The sequence below is a fragment of the Triticum aestivum genome, chromosome 1A (genome assembly GCF_018294505.1).
Source record: "Triticum aestivum cultivar Chinese Spring chromosome 1A, IWGSC CS RefSeq v2.1, whole genome shotgun sequence".
NCBI classification, from domain to species: domain Eukaryota; kingdom Viridiplantae; phylum Streptophyta; class Magnoliopsida; order Poales; family Poaceae; genus Triticum; species Triticum aestivum.
Window position 1 is genome coordinate 445011212 of NC_057794.1, and position 19813 is coordinate 445031024.

General features: G+C 42.2%; 2 protein-coding genes across 2 annotated transcripts; both read right to left on the reverse strand.

Moving 5' to 3' along the window:
* Positions 1-711: 711 nt before the first annotated feature.
* LOC123055092 (BI1-like protein) lies at positions 712-5213 on the reverse strand. The gene is made up of 4 exons (XM_044479015.1): positions 4799-5213; positions 1506-1619; positions 1268-1425; positions 712-1155 (listed from the first exon to the last, which is right to left on the reverse strand). The coding sequence occupies exons 1-4, from the start codon at positions 5106-5108 to the stop codon at positions 949-951; spliced, it is 789 nt and encodes a 262-aa protein (XP_044334950.1). The 5' UTR covers positions 5109-5213; the 3' UTR covers positions 712-948.
* An 894-nt stretch (positions 5214-6107) lies between these two features.
* LOC123055100 (probable manganese-transporting ATPase PDR2) lies at positions 6108-18205 on the reverse strand. The gene is made up of 22 exons (XM_044479029.1): positions 17994-18205; positions 17624-17907; positions 17429-17521; positions 17146-17348; positions 15922-15994; positions 15671-15843; positions 15427-15592; positions 14571-14675; positions 14376-14486; positions 14209-14295; positions 13913-14095; positions 13790-13840; positions 13593-13718; positions 13416-13495; positions 11957-12065; positions 11097-11225; positions 10175-10240; positions 10016-10087; positions 9650-9798; positions 9037-9148; positions 8846-8962; positions 6108-7472 (listed from the first exon to the last, which is right to left on the reverse strand). Exons 2-22 carry the CDS (start codon positions 17870-17872, stop codon positions 6402-6404), a joined length of 3525 nt encoding a protein of 1174 aa, XP_044334964.1. The 5' UTR covers positions 17873-17907; positions 17994-18205; the 3' UTR covers positions 6108-6401.
* Positions 18206-19813: the final 1608 nt, after the last annotated feature.

The following is a 19813-nucleotide window of genomic DNA, read 5'->3' on the forward strand; positions in this document are numbered from 1 at the left end:
ATGACGATGTTTGAAATGGTGTACAATCGATGGAGTAGTGACTTCACGTTGCGACGGATCACATCCAAGTTGTAGGGCGCGTAGTGCTAATACTCGTGAAACCAAGAATGCACGTGTTATGCTCATGAAACCAAGAATGCGCGTGTTATCAAAATATTGTGCCCTTTTGCTTCATGCCTACAAACCATGCACTTGTTCCCAACGACGCGTCGCATAACAATGCATCACCCCTACCAAGTACCCTGTCATCACGCTTGCTTCATGTTAAACAAGAAGAAAGCAAAAAAAAATCTCAATGGCATTTGGCCGCAAAATAAAATCTTAATGGCATTTGGCCGAACACTTGTAGGGCATGGTGTCCGCCATGGACGGCGTCCAGACGGCTGCAATGGTTGCAGAGCACAAGGCACCTGGATGAAGCACCAGAGGTCTGGCAAGAACTCAGCGGCGGCCAAAGTGGTGGCGATGTGTTGATGGGTGCAGATGGAAGGTATAAAGCGGAGGGAAAGAGAGGTTCTGGGTGGGCCGAGTATGTCGGTGTCCGAACTCCCTCAAACCTCCCACGAGTTTGTTTTCGGTTTGGGGGATTTTGGACGTCCAGACTACACCCCAGACTGCACGATCCGTACACGGTTACTTTAGAGAACCACGTTGGAGTTGCACTAAGGAGTAAGGGGACAAATAACACGCACAAACGAAACGACGCGACAATTGTTGGTACAAAACGTTCATACGATCACTGATTGTTGGCAGTTTAACAACACTCAGGCACATAAACTCACAATAGAACACCTATACATATGGTTGTACTTTGGCCTCATCTCTGGATGATGGCAAAAACTTACTACCATGTCTTCCAAGTTATGTAGATAGCAATTCAAAAGACTTGATAAATGTTGGACATATGCCTGGGTTGGCACAAGGTCCTGGTGGTTCAGACAGGACCCATCAGTTGTCATTCTGCCTGAGCATCTGTAGGATGGTCAGGAACAGGTTGAGGATGTCGAGGTAAAGCTCAACAGACGCCCAGATGTACTCGTCATAAGTGTGGCGCTTTATCAAGTTCTCAGTGTCGTAGACGATGAAGCCTGAGAAGACTAGAGCTCCAAACCCACCGATCACAGCATTCGATGCAGGTCCAAATGGGAAGAAGATCTGCAACACAGCAATTTGCGGCACAAGGGTTACAACTAGTGGAATGTTCAACCGGAATGCTTCTATGCGAGTCAGTTAAACGATATTTTCCAAAGTTCATCATGCATGTTACCTGGGTAAAGCTTATCACGACCAGGATGGTGAGAGCAGAAAACAGAAACGGTCCAAGGTAACTAAATTCCTTGCCCTTCTTTGCGGCCCAGAATGTGTATGCAGTCAGAGAGACAACCACAGCTGAGGTCAGTACCAATGCTTGAAGCACAATAGTTCCTGCAACATACAAGTGAGCCTTTAATAAAACTAGTCTAAAGCAAGAAGACAATGAAAACAATTATATGAAAGAAACAAACCTTCAGTGTTTGCACAAGCCACACCAATGCTGAAGCTCAAGCACAGAGTGAACAAACCCAAGATAGCAAGATTGTGAGGGTGTCTGTGCTGATAGATGTACAATGGGATCATCACTGCAACAAATATCACAAAATTAGCTAAGGGAAACAATATCTTCTGATACAAAATAACAACAATGGATTGTCATCTGATCAGCATTCTCTCAGAACTCAAAAGATGGTCCAGGGGAAGGGGTCTGGGAGTGCTTCAGTGTGATGGATTGATGCTGCTGGAAATACTAACACGGGCAGAATTTCTATTCTCTTGCACTCTATGTTCTGAGACTTCAGACTCCTGCCAAATTATTTCTCCATATCCTACTGGACTAAATATTAATCATTAGGACTTTAACATATTTGTGTCTAATTTGATGGTGCAAGTATGATTTTACCAAGAATCAGTTTGCTCAAATAAGAAAATTTCAGAACAAAGAAACGTTCGCAATTTATATGCACCTACGGAGATAACGCCAAAAGTGCTATAGTGCTATGGCTGAAAGTGGTTTAGTAACTTCAAAATGTAATATTTGTGGGCAATATGAACTAGAGAGAAAACACACAACTGATCAATTTGTTATACATGTATCATAGATTGTTTTCACATAGGACATTGATAAGGATTTAGTCACTACTAGCTTCAACTTTCTAATGATGAAAGGAACTAAACAGCCAAACAATATGAGACCAAAACATCATTACCTGCATCATAACCTACACGTACAGACAGAAATGGAGCTATATCAGGAAAATTAGTACTTATTACAGTTCCTCAAATACAATACTATCTCTAGTTGCAACCATGCACACTAACTATCGACACAAACTACTACTCCCTTAGTTCAACCTTCGTTCAAAACTGCGACACTTATTTTGGATCGGAGGGAGTAGTAAACTAAAACTTTCTCGGCTTTGCTATTTCTCAGGTACCTGAAAATTTCTCTGGCGTCAGTCACCTACTTCCTTCCTCCCTTCTGGCACGGGGAGGTTGAGGGGAGGGCGGGGCGGCGAGGCGGTGCGCAGTAGCGCCCGCCAGCCGCGGGTGCTGGAGGCTGGCGGTTAGGGCGGGGCAGGCCGGCGGCATCGCGAGGAAGAAGAGAGGGAGGTAGAAGATGAACAGTGCGCGGCCGATCTGTTTTTGTTCGTTGGATGAAGATCTACTGGCTCTGGTTGAAAGTAACTGATGGACTTTCATTTTCAGGTACCTGACTTATAGTCGGTCCCAAACTTTCTAGTCTCTCTCACTTCCAACATGGCCAACACTATCAGAATGGTCATCAAGTACCAAGTCCCCCACCTCACTTTCATTTGAGTCAAAGCGTAAACACTATCCCATCCATGTTTTGTGCTATCGATTAGGTTGTTGGGGAAGCCAATTATTTTATCAAGGAAACGAATTGAACAAAAAACTCTGGTCGCTATGAAGGCCTTTACCACACCTCAAGGCATGCTAAACTGATACCAGGGCCTACTAAACCTTGACATTTGATGTATATTCATATAGTGGCTACCTTGAGTGGTGGCAACCATCAAGGCGTCTATTTAGGGTGTGTTTGGTTGCTGGAACGACGTGGAACGTCACGGGTCCGACCCATTCCCGAGCATCGTTCTCGCGTTCAGTAGGGAGATGGAACGGTCACCGCCTCGTTCCTAGGAACCGAATATTCGGCCCAGATGCGGAACCAGGTGATACCTCCAAAACGAACGGACGACGCGGAACCGGCTCTCTTCTCGCGCCCCCAGCCCTATCGCCTGTCCTCACTGCGCCGCCTCCTCCTCGTCTCTCTCTCCCTCGATCTGCGCCGCCCCGCCCCGCCTTCCCCTGATTCTTCCCCTTGCCGCGGCTGACTCCTCCCCTCTCGATCTGTAGCACACGAGGGAAGCAGGCCGTCCTTTCTCTCGATCTGGAGCTGCGTGGCGGTAGTTTTGCAGAAGGGTTGCAGCAGGGCGGCGGTGTAGGCGTGATTCCGGCGAGCTAACAACGGCGGTAGAGGCTCCTCTCCTCAAGGTGCGACATCTCTTCCTTACCCCTTGTATGTGCTCTGTGCTGTTCAAAGTAGTGCAGCCACTGTTACACTTTGCAGTCATGGAGATTGCCCAGCCGAGAGAGATGCAGAGATGGACTCATGGTTGTCTTTTGATTCATTTTGTTTCTCTATACTGTTCAAACGAAGGGGATCTTTTCCTAATTTCTACTGAAATACATGCTGTCCAGTTTATCTTTGCAATATATGTTGATGTGTTAAATCCCTACTTCCCTAGTACAAGTCATTGGTAGCCATATTCTTGATAGTGTTTACTCCTCTCTACCTCTTCAGATTTTGTTGCTGCAACCTCTACAATCTACCTCATACATTGGTCAAGCGTGCTGCTGCTGCTGCTCCAAGGCAGGATGCCACACTCAAGCCAAATGCACAAATTATCCCAAAGAAGGCAGCATACATTTGTTCAGATCAAATTGTGTTCTGTGTAATATCATATATGTATCATGCTTGTCAATATATAGTGTTATGTTGTTTTTTAAAGTACAATAGAAATGCTGCCGAAATTTTGAATTTTTGTTATTCCGTTTTTCATCCATGCTTCCAAACCAAACACAGGAACGGGACCATTCCATTCTACTTTTTTGCTCATACCAAACACAGGAATGGAACTGACCCGTTCCTTTGGAATGGAACCATTCCATTCCATGACAGTTGGTTCTTCAACCAAACACACCCTTAGAACCCTGTCCTGCCGGCTACGCTCCAAACTCGACTCCACATTAAGTTGTCTGAAGAAACTCTGATGTCTTCAGGTCCTATATCATGGAGGCAAACCACAGGTGCATATAACCCTTCATATAGGCCCGTTGCACACAACTACAGTCAATATATATATCATGTTATTAAGGGCATGGTAACAGCTTCAGCATTATTCCTATTGCATGTATATCACCATGGATTCGTTGCTTACTGATTATGAACGGCTTCATCTTAATTCACAATTCGATTTGGAAAGAAGAAAAACACATATAATGTAACTTAAATTTGTAACCAAAATCCACTGAATCAAACTATTGCAGCTTGAACTAGCTAGATCCACGACCTACGCTGTTGATTCGAACAGCTGGGCGTCCTACGACCAACGGGTCAAGCAAACTGCTAATTGAGGCGAGGTCAACGAATACCTAGGCGTCGTCAGATTCATCACAGAATAAACGCGCCACGACAAGGTCAAGGATGGCGCCAGATGGGGGAGAAAACTAGAGCACTTACGGATGAAGGGGAGGACGGCGAGCACGAGCGCGAGGACGGGCGAGTTGGAGAGCGTGGCGTTGAGGGTGGGGTAGAAGACGGTGATGGCGGAGACGACGGTGGTGAGGACCAGCTGCGCGCAGAGGATGCCGTAGACCTTGCGGATGAAGCCCCAGCGGAGGGCGTTCTCCCCGCGCGAGATCCCCGGGTAGAGCGTCTCCCCGTTCCCCGCCTCCAGGTCGATCGACGACGCCTCCACCTTCTCCTTCATCTCCGGCGCCCGGCGGTAGCCCGACGGTGCCAGCGGCTGCATCTCCGTCGCCGACGCCATCTCTCTCACCGACGCTGTCGGTGGTGGGGAATTGGGGATTTTCGGTTGGGACGCGGTCTGTTCGATGTGCGACGAATTGGGGATATATAGATTTTTCTTTCTTTTTGTCCTTCGGGGAGAAATGACGCTGTGTATATCTATCCGCTACTGCTACGGGTACTCCTGGGTGGTGCCGAACCTTTTCCTGGCATCTGAGAGGTGGGGCCAATTTGGCATGTTGTTTCTGGAAACTTGTTTGGACCTAGATGCGTTTTGTGTGTGTGTGTGTGTGTTGGTAGGCTAAAAAATTCTATACATGCCGATTTCAATCATTTCCCCTTCCTTTTTCTTAAAGATCAAAGACCATATATTAAGTAGCACATACCCTCACAAAAACAACATTAAACAAATTTAAAGTGCATTCAAATCCTTGAGCTTGAGAGTGCGAAATCTTCTTCTTTCTGCATAAGCTTGCTTTTGCCTTTGGGTCCCCATTTCAATGGAGCAAACTTGTTTAAACTTAGAAGCTTATAAAAGCAGCAGTCGGAAAGTCATCGATTTGGATCAGAAGATGCCGGTGGCGGCCATGATATGCGTAACAATTCGTTGTTTTAGAGAGAATACGACGGGGAGAGGTTGTAGAACGCCCTGGTTCCAAACACTGTTAAACATTAAGTCTGAACCTAACAGGTAAGCGTAGCATTTAGGGAGGGTTGCTGAGAGTTGACGCAGGCCTGCCGCTGAAGAGGTCGAGCGTGGACTTCCTGGGGTCAAATCGCAAGCTCTCGCCAAGTTTGACCCTTATTAAGCGGGTGCGGTTTTGCGTGCTACCGTTTGGCCGCGCGCCACCAATCCGGCTGAACGCGCCACATGGTTAAATTGCGCAGCATCATACACATGAGATTGGTGGATATACCACAAGTAATTCCATAAACTTGTGAAACGGCAAAATTGTTGCATAGCAAGCATATGATGTGTAAACACCTAGAATAAATATCAAATAACGCATGACAGTAAAGATACCTCATAAATCGTTGGTGTTCTCAATTGTATGGTGATGCATATTCATTCATGTCATCATTAGCATAAGGTATGTAAACTGAAAATTCTGACCCTCCATACCAGACATTGTATGTAGGTATCGACCCTATATCCTCCTACAAATAGGGCTCAAGAGTCTGACAAAATTCTCCTAAACTACACATTAGAGTGCAACTATGCCAAATCATCATCAGTTTACTTGTGACAAGATCGCTGCCTTGGACAGCGGAGGGTGAAGAATCAAACAGTGATGGAAAAAAAGAATGCAAGATCCTATGCCTGCTTCTTGTCTAGGTTTGCAACCGCTTGTTTCTGGCGCTTCTCCCACGCTGGCATCTTGCCTGGGAATGTCCACCGCAAAAACCGCTCCCATCCATAGCAGCCGCAAAACATAAGCATAGCCCAGAGCAGCAGTTTGCCCCTCATTCCTTCAGGCAAGGGCTCTAGCTTCATGTAGTCGTTCAGATCCCTGAACATATCCGATGTGATCACCGTGAAGAAAACAACAGCTGAATAGAGAGCATACTTGAATGGCTTGTTCTCCGATATGCTCTGGTTGAACGGGTGGCCCATGTAGTTCACAGCAAAGGTTGCCACCTGGATCATCATGTTCACCATGTATGAAACTGTGTTGACCAGGTTTGGATGGAACTCTGAATCAGGCTCGATGCATTCCTCTGGCATATACTTGGATGCTAAGTTGACAGCTGACATCAAGAAGAACAAGTGCATTGCAAACTGGCCGAGAATGGACAGGAAGACGTATGCACAGAAGATGTTAGGATGGGGGCGCTCTGCCGACAGTGCTTGAAGTGGGCGAGCATGGGAAATGAAGAGGAAGAATGCTGCAGTGAAGACACCACTGATTGTAGCTTGAACATCACCCAGTTTCACACCATCCAAGTACATTACACTGAGAACGTATGCTGTTGCAAGGCAGTTGAGTCCAAGAATCTTGAACATTTGGAGTGTAGTGACTAGGGTGCTTCGCCCCTGGCGGATGATATCAAGCGTGGGGGCAACAGAGGCATGCTTTGCTGTGAAAGGTGAGGCCATGGATGCATCCCCAAGCTTTACAATCGGTGCTGAGCGGCCATCACTTTCATCATTCATTTCATCTAACATCTTCTGCAGCTTTTCGCGCTGTTTCTCAGCAGCAGTCAAGGGGCGGCTGCTGGGTGCTTTAGCGGAACTGCTAGCTGGTGGAACCAATTGTGATGATGACTCGTTAGCAGGTTTCGGTTTTTTCAGCTTCCCTGATTTGCTTTCAAGTTTGGATGACTGAGATTTCGAGCCAGCTTTCTGCACCGGTTCAGCATTTAGCAGAGCTATGCCAACATGTGCCTGAAAATTAAGAATTTCACATCAATACATTGTCATAAGGTGTATAACATATATATCCTATCTTCCATTGGTAACACTCAAGAACAGAAACAATAGCTAACAAAACAGTAGATAGGACTGCCCAGGTCAAGAAATTTATCAAGTAACCTTTGAGTGTCCTACAGCGAAGGCCGCAGAACAACTATATTCAGAATAAGGTTGCAGAACAACTATATTTCAGATTATTGGCAAAGCGGAACCAAATGCCAGGCTAATATAGGTCCAGCCTGCATAAAAAAATACATGGACATGCATTTGTGGCTCAAACTGGCTAGATATGTTCAATATGCTATGCTTCTCATATACCCCACTAACTAAAACAAGTGCAAGAAGTTCGGTTCAATTTTACAAGCTTATCAGACAATAAAAGTATTACCAAGACGCTAATTTACAACTAATACTTGGTTCTCCAACCATTGCACAGTGGACTCCTTGTATAACGTCTTCCAACCAACTTTGTGGGCATGATGTGCCCATAAGCTGCTCCATAGGAGCTTACTACCCTAGGTCTGAGTTCTCTCCACTGCGGGATGGCAGGCAAACTGGTGAAGTGAATGGCTGTAGCCATAATAATAGGTGGCTGGATTGCATCTTTGCATAAATGTACGAACACCAGAGATGACCACAACAAAAACAGAGCATGAGCTAAGGCCTACTCATTCTTGGAAGTGCAGGCAAAAGATCTAGAAGGCAAAGGACACAATAATCCAGAGTTATTGTGTTTTTCTCTTCTATGTCTGCGGCCTTCTTCTCTGATTTCATTCTTGTATGCAGTTGGGTGATGGGGCGATCAAAATCGATTTCCAGATCTCTAATCTGTAGCTTCTTGCTCATAATTTTTATTTTTATTAACTTCGGCTAACCGAGACAACCAAAACAAACAATTTCAGTGTTTCAGATTAGGTGATTCCTTTCTATGTGATTCATTTGGCTTCCATATTGTAGAGGCCAAAACAGATTTTTAGCAAATAATCTGAATTAACCGAAGGAGTAACTGTTTCTGTGGAATGAGCACATGTAAATGAAAGACAAAATTGTAGTAAGAAATATCAGACCAAAGTTGCCAGACAAGTTCAAGATCAAGTCAATCATTAGCATGAGTTCCATATTCGGCTTCCTTTCTAAGAATCATAGAGAATATATACATAAGGACAATGTTGTAAGAAGAATATCACATCAAAATCGCCATACATGTTTGAGATCAAGTCAATCCCTGGCATGAGTGCATGACTACAACCGTTTGTGTCATTGTGTGTGTAATGAGCATAATCATAACATTGAATAATTATGAGAAAAAAGAGCGGATTAAACCAGGATATGAGCCAGGTACAGACCTGTTTCAGTGCACCAACATCATTGGTTCCATCTCCACACATCAGTGTCATCCTCCCAACAGTCTTAAATGTTGTCAGTACAAGTTCTTTCTGTTCAGGAGCAACGCGCGCAAAAACCTGAAACAACGACGCTTATAATGTAAATCAGGGCCTTCATAGTTTGAGAAGGTATGCAATCTGTTCTCACTTACCTTCACATGAGGAATGACTTGGACAACAGCATCGGTCCTTTGTAGCATTTCAAAGCAGTCCCCACTAATGCAAAGATCATGTGATTCTGATAATTCTTTAACCTCCTCAGCTCTACAAAACAATAATGCAAGATATTAGAAATGTCACCAAACAAGATATATGTTTACATAGTTCGCGCGATAGCATAGATGAGGGAGTATTCGGAGTCCCTCCGCTCCAGACTCGGCTCGCGGAGCTGCAGGCTAAAATAGTGGAGCTGGAAAATAGGTGCTCCGCAGATCCTGTAATTCCGCGGAGCTGGTGGATAGCCGAACAGGCCCGAAGTCATAGTTACATAGTTCCATTTACATATGCAGTGGGGGGAGGAGAGGTTTGGAATGCTAATAGGAAATCCAGCAGATCTTCCTTTTCCTTTTTTCTAGCAAATAAAAAAAGTTGTCTCCTAACACCAATGCGTAAACATCTCTTTCTTTTCCAATGGAAAAAAGAATAGACATGATAACCCTGAATAGCAAGAAGCTTTGCCAGGGTACCAACTTAAAAATTATAGAAAAGGTTAGTACAAACACTAGGCACTCATCATAGCAGAACCCATTGCATATAAATTGTTACCTGTATGGAACTCTATCAGTTTCATCGGGAGAAACCCACTCAAATCCACTAGTCTTCATCCGTGTTAAAATTAGAACCGGCTTCGAACAGATATTCACTTGGCTAGCAACATGACAAGCAGTCAAAGCTTGGTCCCCAGTGATCATAACCTAATACATCAGGGAGGTGATGAGCACTTTAATCAAACAAAACAGAAAAGTTCCATTGTAATTATTCACAGGTTATTGCTACTGATAAATCAATAGGTACCAAAGCTTTGGTCATATTACTGGTGTAAAAACACTTCGCCCAGGAAATGTATAAGGAAGCATGAAGATGCTTAGTTGACACTACAGAATGACAAGTAACTTTAAGAACGGGATATACCAAGTCATGGGAAGATTGTTCCAGTTCAAGCAAGACAGCGGCAGAATCACTCCTTATAGGACAGTTGAAGACCTGGTTGCAAAAATGACCCAACAAAACCATTTAAAAATCTTCAAATAAGTCATTGGAACATAATTACACTATTTTAGGGTTAGTTACCGCAAAACCAGCAAAAATTAAGTCACTCTCCACTTGATCCCTTTCCAGACTTCTAGCTTCACTAACCTGTTATTCAAATACCAGGAGGTCAAACGACTCATACCAGATAAACTTCTAGTACAAATTCAAACAAAAAGATATCAACTAAGAATAAAATGCAACTACTTGCGAATGCCCAGGCCTAATATTACTTACACTGAAGGAAAACAACTTGCAACTATGTTCTTCTAAAAATGTTAGTAACATAAAAGTTATGAATTGCTAATACAGTAATATCTCACTGGCTTCCAAGTAAATATGCATATAAAGCATCACAGTTCACAACTATCTAAGCAATGAATGATTTTCTGATAACTGCTGATCGCAACGCCATGGACAAAGTAACACTACCAATATCTACGGTGCGGACCTATATCAAAACAAGGGAACATCACTATCCCACAACACCTGGAGACTTGCTACTTCACCCTTCTACGAAACAGTACTAGTAGCTTAATTTGCTAACATGCTGTGCATCAGTTAAACACATGGGTATATATTGAAATGGATACTGATTTATTCCCCACTAGTGTTTTTTGCGTTTCAATGTTAACACAACGCTAACCACCATACTTTAAACTAGTTTGTCAGCACCAATTCATATGATTCCAGTGTCTAGTGCTAATGGCAGAGAATTTTCACCGCAAGCTACATGCATGCAGGATACCACTGGATCATCTGCGAAATTAAACTCAAAACGAAAATTGACTGATAGTTGGAACTCACATGGTTCCTACACAACAAATAAAGAAAGGTTGAAAAGAAAGTGTTGCTCCTTGATCTTAAATTAAAATGCTATGCTATCTAATGGCTTGGGAAATTTAGACAAACAGTAGTACTAAAAGAAAAATAAAGGAACCATTATACTTCAATGGGAACTTACAGGCATCTCCGGAAGCAGTTTGTACGCAAGAGACAAGACCCGGGAGCCCTGACGCGTGTATTTTTTGTATGTTTCCACATATGCAGCAGGTAGATCAACTAACCTCTCCTGAATGGTCTCGGGTGCACCCTGGAAACCACAAAAAAAAAGGCGATATTCTTAACAGTTAACTGGAAAAGGTCAAACAAAACAAAAGATGGAACGAGTTAAAGTTATGAGGATCGCGACCAGAAAAACAGCTTAGACAGGCCTGCTCTGATGGGCCACAAATTATTCAAAAGGAACATAGCCAAAGACTATTCTCTGAACTAGGTAACTCAGGAGTTACAATCATTCAACTTTTTGTTTGTAGCTCAATTTCAGTTCTCAACACACTCAATATATAGAACTAAAAAAACAAAAGGATGGATTGAACCATTGACTCATCTCGTTGTAATACTTTTGGTGGGATAAAATATAATAATTTAAACCAATGGATGGTCTCTTTGTGGCCACTCAACTGGCTAAGTTATCTTTATTTTACGTAACTAAATAAGAATTGGGGAAAAAGAAAACAACAAGGCATAAATAGATTACTTATATGGTGGATCCCACTTCGTTTTCCATCTAAAACATAAGGATTGCAAAGATGGCAAACCACCAATGGCCAAACACATCCACAAGGAACCCAAGCCCAAACCCTCTCGAGATCATTTTTTATTTCCTTTGCTCTAAAAGTAATTTAGAGATGTCCATGAACAAGAGGACACTAATTTCTTCATGCCAAAATCATGAAACAAGGCCTAAAGAAGCAGTTTCTGAACAATCCCAAGTGTCTAAGAACCGGATCGATAATTTTATTTAGACTGTGGTAACCTTACCTTTATGAAAGCATAAAATTTCTCCTGGATACGGACAATAACAGACATTCTCTTCAAGTGAGAAGCAAAGTGATATCTGTGTACAATCTGTACAGGTTGGCCACCAGGCCTGCAACGAAGACTAGTCAGCTAAAATCTTTTAATATCCAAGTAAAATATAAAATAACTCCTCATGATATTACTGGACTGAGTTCAGAAAAGGGAAAGGATAGTCATTGTTGGCAGCATGTTATTATAAGTCTATAATCAGAGGCAAGATAGTTAAGAACTCAAGATGGGGTGTACCACACCTTTACCACATATACAATAAGAAATTTCTCGCTGGTGTTAACCAAGGTATCAAAAAAGTATTAGTCAATCAAAGATCCAACTGATTCTATGTTTGCATTGCAAAATACAATAGTGATTCATGAATAATAATTTTCCCATAAAGTAGTAATACTCCCCTGTTCTACTATAACTGTCCTCAGCTCACCATGCAATGCCAATGCATGCCCCCACCAATATTCAGACTAAAAACCTACTAACCTTTTTCTAAAGCATGTAAGCAAGGGTGAGTGGAATCACAGCAATCACTAAACTTGATTTCTTCAGCGGGGAGATAATTTGAAACAGATTCTCCCAGGGCGGGGGACAATTACAGTGACATGAAGGGAGTAGGACTCAAGACTAGTTGAATTACAAACAGGGAAACTTCAATAATTTCAATTTGTTTGATGGAATAAAAGAACGCCTATCATCTTCATAAAAAAACCAAAGCCCTAATAGGCCCTTCATACCATGTTATGGGGGCAGCAGACTTGGTCTATTGCCAAGGCTCTAGGGCCATATATACACAAGTAGAGGACATAAACTAGGAATCCAGAAATACAAAAAAGGAACTACAAGAAACCTAGTACAATATGTATATATATATATATATATATATATATATATATATATATATATATGTATATAGGGTCGCGCTATTCGTCACCCTAGGTGAGGAATAGTTATTCTTCACCCCTCTCTATTTTACCATCAATGCACCGTAATTTTACGTTCCGTAAGTTTTGTCTTATTTCCGACGCAAAAAGGGACAGTAAGAAAATATATAATCGCCGTAAAAAATATTTTATGTTATGTAAAATTACAAACGTAAAAACATAGTCTAAAATACACATAAACTGTAATTTTTCTTGTCTTATGACCTATATTTTTATTTTTCTTATGTCAAATTTTACGTAGTGAATCAATACGAATGTAACTATTTGAATTCGAAACGTAATTTAATTATGAAATGATCGTAAGATTACCTCGGGTGAAGAATAACTTATTCTGCACCCTGGGTGATGAATAGTAATGTATATGTATGTATATATATATATATATATATATATATATATATATATCTAACAACTTAATCAAGTGTGCAATTGCTGACATAATTATATATGCGCAACAAGAGATGATAGCTTACCTCCTAGACATGGCTTTCTCATCAGAGGTGTAGATCCAGTCTATGCCTTTTATTGCAGCTTTTTCAAGGGGGTCGCCAACCTTTAACAAAATGGAATATACCATTTAGAAAGGCATGTAAACTTCTTTGATTATGCTTCATGTAGACAGCTATTGGTGCTGATCACACAACACATACCAGTTTGTTGTCCACAAATACCAATGCATGGCAGCTGGATAGCACTTCTTGAATGCGGAGAGGCAACTTATTTGCGTCAGATATTAATTCTGCGTCGCTTTCCAAAGTAACAACTCCTTGGAACTCCTGAAATACGGGGTTCATTTGTTAACAAACCTCCAACCAAATGTTTTTTTATTGACAAGAACATAGTTCACCATATCATCCGATGTCAATGTTCCAGTCTTATCGAAGCAGCATATGTCAACCTGGTAGGAGAGAACTTGTAAGAGCTTGTACAGAAAGAAGAAAGAGGAGCACAACATGGTTCTCTTCCTCACCTTCCCAGCAAATGGTATTCTGAATGGTTCCGTGCAGAAAATGCCACGCCGTACTAAAGCAATTAAAGATGTATTGACTGCTATGGACAGCTCCATTGGCAGTTCAGGAGGAATCACAGAAGTCAGAATCAGTGAACAACTTAAAAAAAGTTTATATCTGCTTCTTGTGGGATCCTCCAGTCCCTATATATGAATACACAGACACTTCAACGATAAAACAAAGTACATAATTTAAAAAGATAGTATGCAACTGAAAGATCAATGGATTTATCGATGGTGTTGCTATCTGATATTACCTTCATAAGCACATAGCCTGATGCAATTATCGCAAAGAATAGCAAAAATAGTATAAACAACCCACTTTCCTTGCTATTTGCAGTAACCTGTCACATAGATCAAATGTTAGCTTTAAATTTGCATACTCAGAAGTCAGATTTATTTTTCATTCAGGAAAGGAAGTTACCCTCTCAGTTGAGAATAAGATAGTTCTCATCAATTTTCCCTGGCTAGTCTCAAATCCAGTTCTCAATACAAAAGCTAAGCAACCACCATCAGGTGCCCGAAGATTTACAGACTGTATAGAAGAAAAGGAGTCAACGATACTATAAAGCTATCAAGGATAGCTCTCGTTAGCATAACAGATATATGATACATCTACCTTATCTGGCGTGTGTTGCAGTATCTTCGTGCCACCAAATAGGATATGATTCTTATCTCTCTTTATCGATAACATTTCGTCAGGGCCACGGCCAGCAACTGAGACCTATATAGGAGAAGATGATCATTCAGAACTAGAGCAAGATGAACAAAATACTAGGGGTAGTAATAAAGCATGTCTCAGAAAAGGAAAAACGGTACTTAGATGCTATAGTTGGATTAACACAATATACTTAATCTGTCTTGGAAGCATACTTTTCTGACAAGAATCGTTTGGGCAGGTAAATTTCGGTAGAAAAATGGAAAAGAAGCAGTTTTGTTCTGCTTAACCACATATTGGCTCTTTCTTTCTTTTTTGAGAATAATACCAGCTCATTCAGTTAGAGGTGATGTTTGAACCCCATCATTTATGTTACAGCCACATTGTCTCCTCAAATGGTGGGCTGGAAACCCTTCTTATATTACCTATATCATTGCTACTTTGTACCTTGCTCACACGCATAACTGCATACGGTATTTGTTAAGTAAACCAATTTCCATATTTTAATATTACATGCAAACCGTTATTTTATATCTAATATATGCATGTTTGGTGTACAATTAGAAATGTAAGTATATTTCAAAGGAGTGTGCATGCAGCTTTCTAAAAAGGAATATTTGTTGAAGGTCTGAATGGCACATCAGAACAGGAATGTTTCACTCCAAATTAGGAATGAAAACAACTTGCAGAATGGAACTAGCGAGTATGATTCCATCTTATAAAAACAAGTACGATTGGAAGTCCTAATTACCCCAAACAAAAGGAAGTCATATAATTAGCACGATCAGAAGAGGGGGGGTGGGCGATAGAAGAAAACCTTCCACTGTGGAGTAGACTCTCCTGTAAGAATAGCTTCATTTACTATGGCAGATCCAGCCAGTAATAGCATATCTGCTGGTACAGATCTATCTTCACCACTAGGCGAGCGGCCTATTGACACAATATCTCCAGGTAGTAGTTCTGTGCCTGAGATTTTAACCCATCTGAATAAATAGATGCACTATTAGGATGTGATATATACTTGAACAGTGTAAGCACTAATTCAAATGAATAAGGCATACTTTCCACAGCGGTAAGTCAACACAATCTGATTATCAACTTTCACACGCCTAAGCTCAGTCAATGTCTTCAATCTATTCTTTGCCATAGTAGACTCAAATAGGAAGAGCATGAAAAGTGTAAACAAACTGTAGTACCAATACTCATCCAGGCACCAAAGGCCAACACAGAAAACCTGTAGAGTAAGAGCTCACTGTTAGAAAAAGAAAAAGACATATAAGCAAAATGCAGGTCAAGTGAGAAATAGACTAACCTGGAAAACGAAAAATGGCTCCATGCATTGCTCCTTCATTAATTTCTGAAATGTGGGCTGTGGATACTCAAATCTAGAGGAAACAATTTACAGGCATTAGCCACTATAGCTAAACAGGTGTATGAAAAAAGCTTAAGCATGCAAAGCTAGATATTCGATTCAATACACTGTAGCAAAAATACTGATATACAGAAAATTCTCCTTGATCACATTAAAGTGCATCAAGCATCAACCTCCATTGCCAATATTTGAACTTTCCTAGACAGATAGTTTATGTTTACTTTACAGTAGGTTCTCCTAGAAAATGCCACTACAGACACATGTTTTGCACCCATTCAATATTCATAATTCGTTCCAGAACAGCAACATATTTCTTATTTAAGTGATTTTACGATATTTTGCATGCATGAGAATAGAATCCTATATAATAACTAAGTAGGTGATTCCCACTAACCTACTTTTCTCAACATGCAAACATGACACCTTAACATGAAACCATTCATGGGAAAGGTCCAACTCAGCATGCAACCATGCATGGGAAAAGGTCCAAGTCAACATGCAACCATACATGGAAAAAGTCTCAAGTCATTTCCATTTTATTATACTATATACTTATATTCAAAAAATATTTTACAACTATATACAATAATCAAATACAGTAAATCATATGTATTCTCTGTTTCAATTCTCATATTATTAACCCAAATATTCATGGTCCATACAGTAAAATCTCATCAAAATATGTTACAACCAATCCCAGCAGCAGTGTGGGGCATCATATATTTGCACATTTGTGGTGAACATATTTATGAATGCTCCAAATTCCTTCAGCTACTATTTATAGTTTTGGCTCTATTTCGCTAATGGTTTATGCATTGTAATGTACAAGAGGCTGCTATGACTGCATGTCAGCATGTGTGATAAGAAGGCACGTAGCACATCAACAAGATTTCTCTACTTTCTTGCCAATATAATCTCTTTTTTCATACCATATACATTTTACATAAGTCGATTTGGGAGTTCCCTATCGAATTGCACATTTTTCAGGGCACTATTTCGCTACAATGTAGCAACTCTAGAAATAAAGAACAAAAGAAAACCAAGCGGAAGCTACAGTTCATGATTGTGCCATCTATATCAACAACTATGATAAGTGATCAATTTACAGTCCTCTACCTCAACTACTGAAAGAGTGTACAAACAGGGAGCAAAACAGCAGCTTACATGTTTCTCCCCCACTTGTCCATAGCAGTGTTAATCTTGGCCTCTGTTCCATACCCGGTGCCCTTGATATAATGCCCAAATAAGTCCTTTGTCGGGTAACGGAGCTTGAAAAAGTTGTCTTTCTCTGCCGAATAAAAGAATCTCTGCTTCCGGAAATCAAAGTAGATCTCCTCCGTCTCACCTGAAGTCGACGATGAGGCAACCTGAACAGACACCCAAACCACACTCAGTGACCAAACATCGAAAACACTACCAGTTCACAGCAAAACCAGAACTAACTCACAGTTTTCTGTATATGCAGAGGCACAATTTCTTTTGACCCCAGGAACTTCGCTGGGATTACTTTGCACGCGTTCGCCGCATGGATATCCTTAACCTGCAACGTAAGCAAGTGTAAGATGTTTAACCCAATATAGACTGCGCACCAGACAGATGTGGATAATGTTGATTATGTGGGGGGCGAGAGGTGGTGTCTTGCCTTGGAGTGCCCGACGAAGGCCCGGAAGTCGACGGACCAAGCGGTGAAGAGGAACGCAAGGATGTGGGAGGCGGAGAGCACGCCGAGGATGACGAGGGCGTCGGTGAAGTCGAGCGCCGGGACGGCGAGCAGCAGCCAGAGCGCGTAGAGCGCGAGGAAGGGCCAGAAGTCGAGGCGCGCCGTCCAGTGGCGCCGCCGCAGCAGGTCCACGCCCTCCACCGACTTGCCGTTCACCTCGAACCGCGCCATGCCGGCGCCACGACCGCCCGGATCGGAGGGGAGACCTGCGGGGTCGCCGGGGGTTTGCTCAGATCGGGTCTCGATGCGAGTCGGAGAAGTGGGCGGCGGGCGGGAGTTTGGAGGGGTTTACCAGCTCGGTTTCGACGGGATCGGATCGGCGGCGGGGTGCGGCGGTGGCCGTGCGGGCGGCCGACGTGCGAGGGTTTTTCCGCCGCCGCTGCTGCTGCGGTGCTTGTGCTCTGTTGTCTCGTCCTCCAGCCCTCGGAGGGCCGCTTGCTAGCAGTTTTACGGTGGGGAATCTCACGGGGGCACGGCGATCTGAATTCTCACGAGTGACTTTTTCTTTCTGCCACGTTTCCATGCTACTTACTCCATAAAGAGAGGCAATCAGGCAAAGCTAAAGCTAAAGATGTCTGATTTCGTGTTTTAATGGACTGTACTTAGCAAAAGACAAAGTTTATACATGAAAATCAAAACCATGTATAAAATCCAGTGTTAAGTGTAAGATGGCATTTTGTAAGCGGTGTCAATTTTTTGAATATAATCCGTTTGAAATATGGTTGAGGGCGCAAAATTATTTGTTCCTTCGCAAATCTGTGTGACATTCTTTTTACGCGGTTTCGTAGAAGAGCAAGAATTAGTCATCAAAAATCTATCACCGACATACAAAGTATACTTCGATCGCATGCGATATTCTTTATGAAATATTTGGCCTGGTGGGATGTGACCACAAAAATTATGAATGTGTTATGCATTCATGATATACTTTTTTTAGATGAAAAAGGTTCAAGAAAGAGCTCAGTTTTGAATTAAACAAATTTTATGAATGTGCTACTCGTATTATACTCTCTTTGTTCCTAAATATTTGTCTTCCTAGAGATTTTAACAAGTGACTACATACAGAGCAAAATGAGTGAATCTACACTCTAAAATATGTCTATATACATCCGTATGTGGTAGTTCATTTGAAATCTCTAAAAGGACAAATATTTAGAAACGGTTGGAGTACTTTTTAGATGAAAAAGGCAACTCGGGGTTTTCACCTGGGAGGTAGAGGGGAAGGGGGAAGTAGACCTGGCGGGCGCGCTCCAGAAAGGTGAGCGGCGCCAGCAGGCATCGCCTAGGTCGAAGCCGGCAAGGCTGATTTGGGATTTTTCTCGTCTTGCATTCCTGTCACCAGTACCCACCCAACGAAGAACCGACCCCCCCCCCCACACACACACGGAGCAAGCCAGATCTTGGAGGACTCGCCAAATAAGCAACGGGGGGGGGGGAGGCGGCCAGATCTGAAGTTGAAGTTGCGCCTTGGCCGGCATCAACCAAAGGTCTCGCCGTCCATACGCCCGGGAAAGTGGAATATCTATGTCATGTGATCACTGGAGAGGGACTTTCCACATACCCCGAAAAGATCTCTGCCATTGCTGAATGGAAAACACCCAGCACCATCACCCATCTAAGAAGTTTCTTGGGTCTAACTGGCTACTACAGACGTTTCACAAATAGATTATGGCATCATTTTGTAGGCCTCTCCATGTTTTGTTGAAAAAAGGGCAATTCAAGTGGATAGATTACCAAGAGAAAGCTTGCATTAAACTCAAACATGCTCTCATATCAGCACCTGTGCTAGCTTCATCAGATTTTGGGCAACCTTTTGTCCTCGAGACAGATGCCTCTGGCATTGGAGCTATAATGTTGCAGCAAGGGAGAGCATTTTTTTACTATAGCAAAGCACTATGCCCTACAAATGCTACCCTCTCAACCTATGACAATGAAACCTTGGCAGTTATTGAAGCACTGAGAAGGTGGAGACACTACTTCCTGGGCAACAAGCTGATCATCAAGCCATATCAATGGTCCTTGAAGTTCATCTCTGACCAAAAATTGACTGAGGGTATACAACACAAATTAATGATGAAATTCTGGAATTTGATTTTACCATCCAATATAAGA

Bases quoted from the DNA above. Each gene is read 5' to 3' on its own strand.
- LOC123055092 (XM_044479015.1), bottom strand. From the start codon at position 5,108: ATGGCGTCGGCGACGGAGATGCAGCCGCTGGCACCGTCGGGCTACCGC. The intron at 1,426-1,505 runs GTTTGTTTCTTT...TGTATGTTGCAG, and splicing joins GGCTTGTGCAAACACTGAAG to GAACTATTGTGCTTCAAGCA. The intron at 1,156-1,267 runs GTAACATGCATG...GCTGTGTTGCAG, and splicing joins TCGTGATAAGCTTTACCCAG to ATCTTCTTCCCATTTGGACC.
- LOC123055100 (XM_044479029.1), bottom strand. From the start codon at position 17,872: ATGGCGCGGTTCGAGGTGAACGGCAAGTCGGTGGAGGGCGTGGACCTG. The intron at 13,841-13,912 runs GTGAGGAAGAGA...CTCTCCTACCAG, and splicing joins GAATACCATTTGCTGGGAAG to GTTGACATATGCTGCTTCGA. The intron at 11,226-11,956 runs GTAAGGTTACCA...TGTGGTTTCCAG, and splicing joins AATTTTATGCTTTCATAAAG to GGTGCACCCGAGACCATTCA.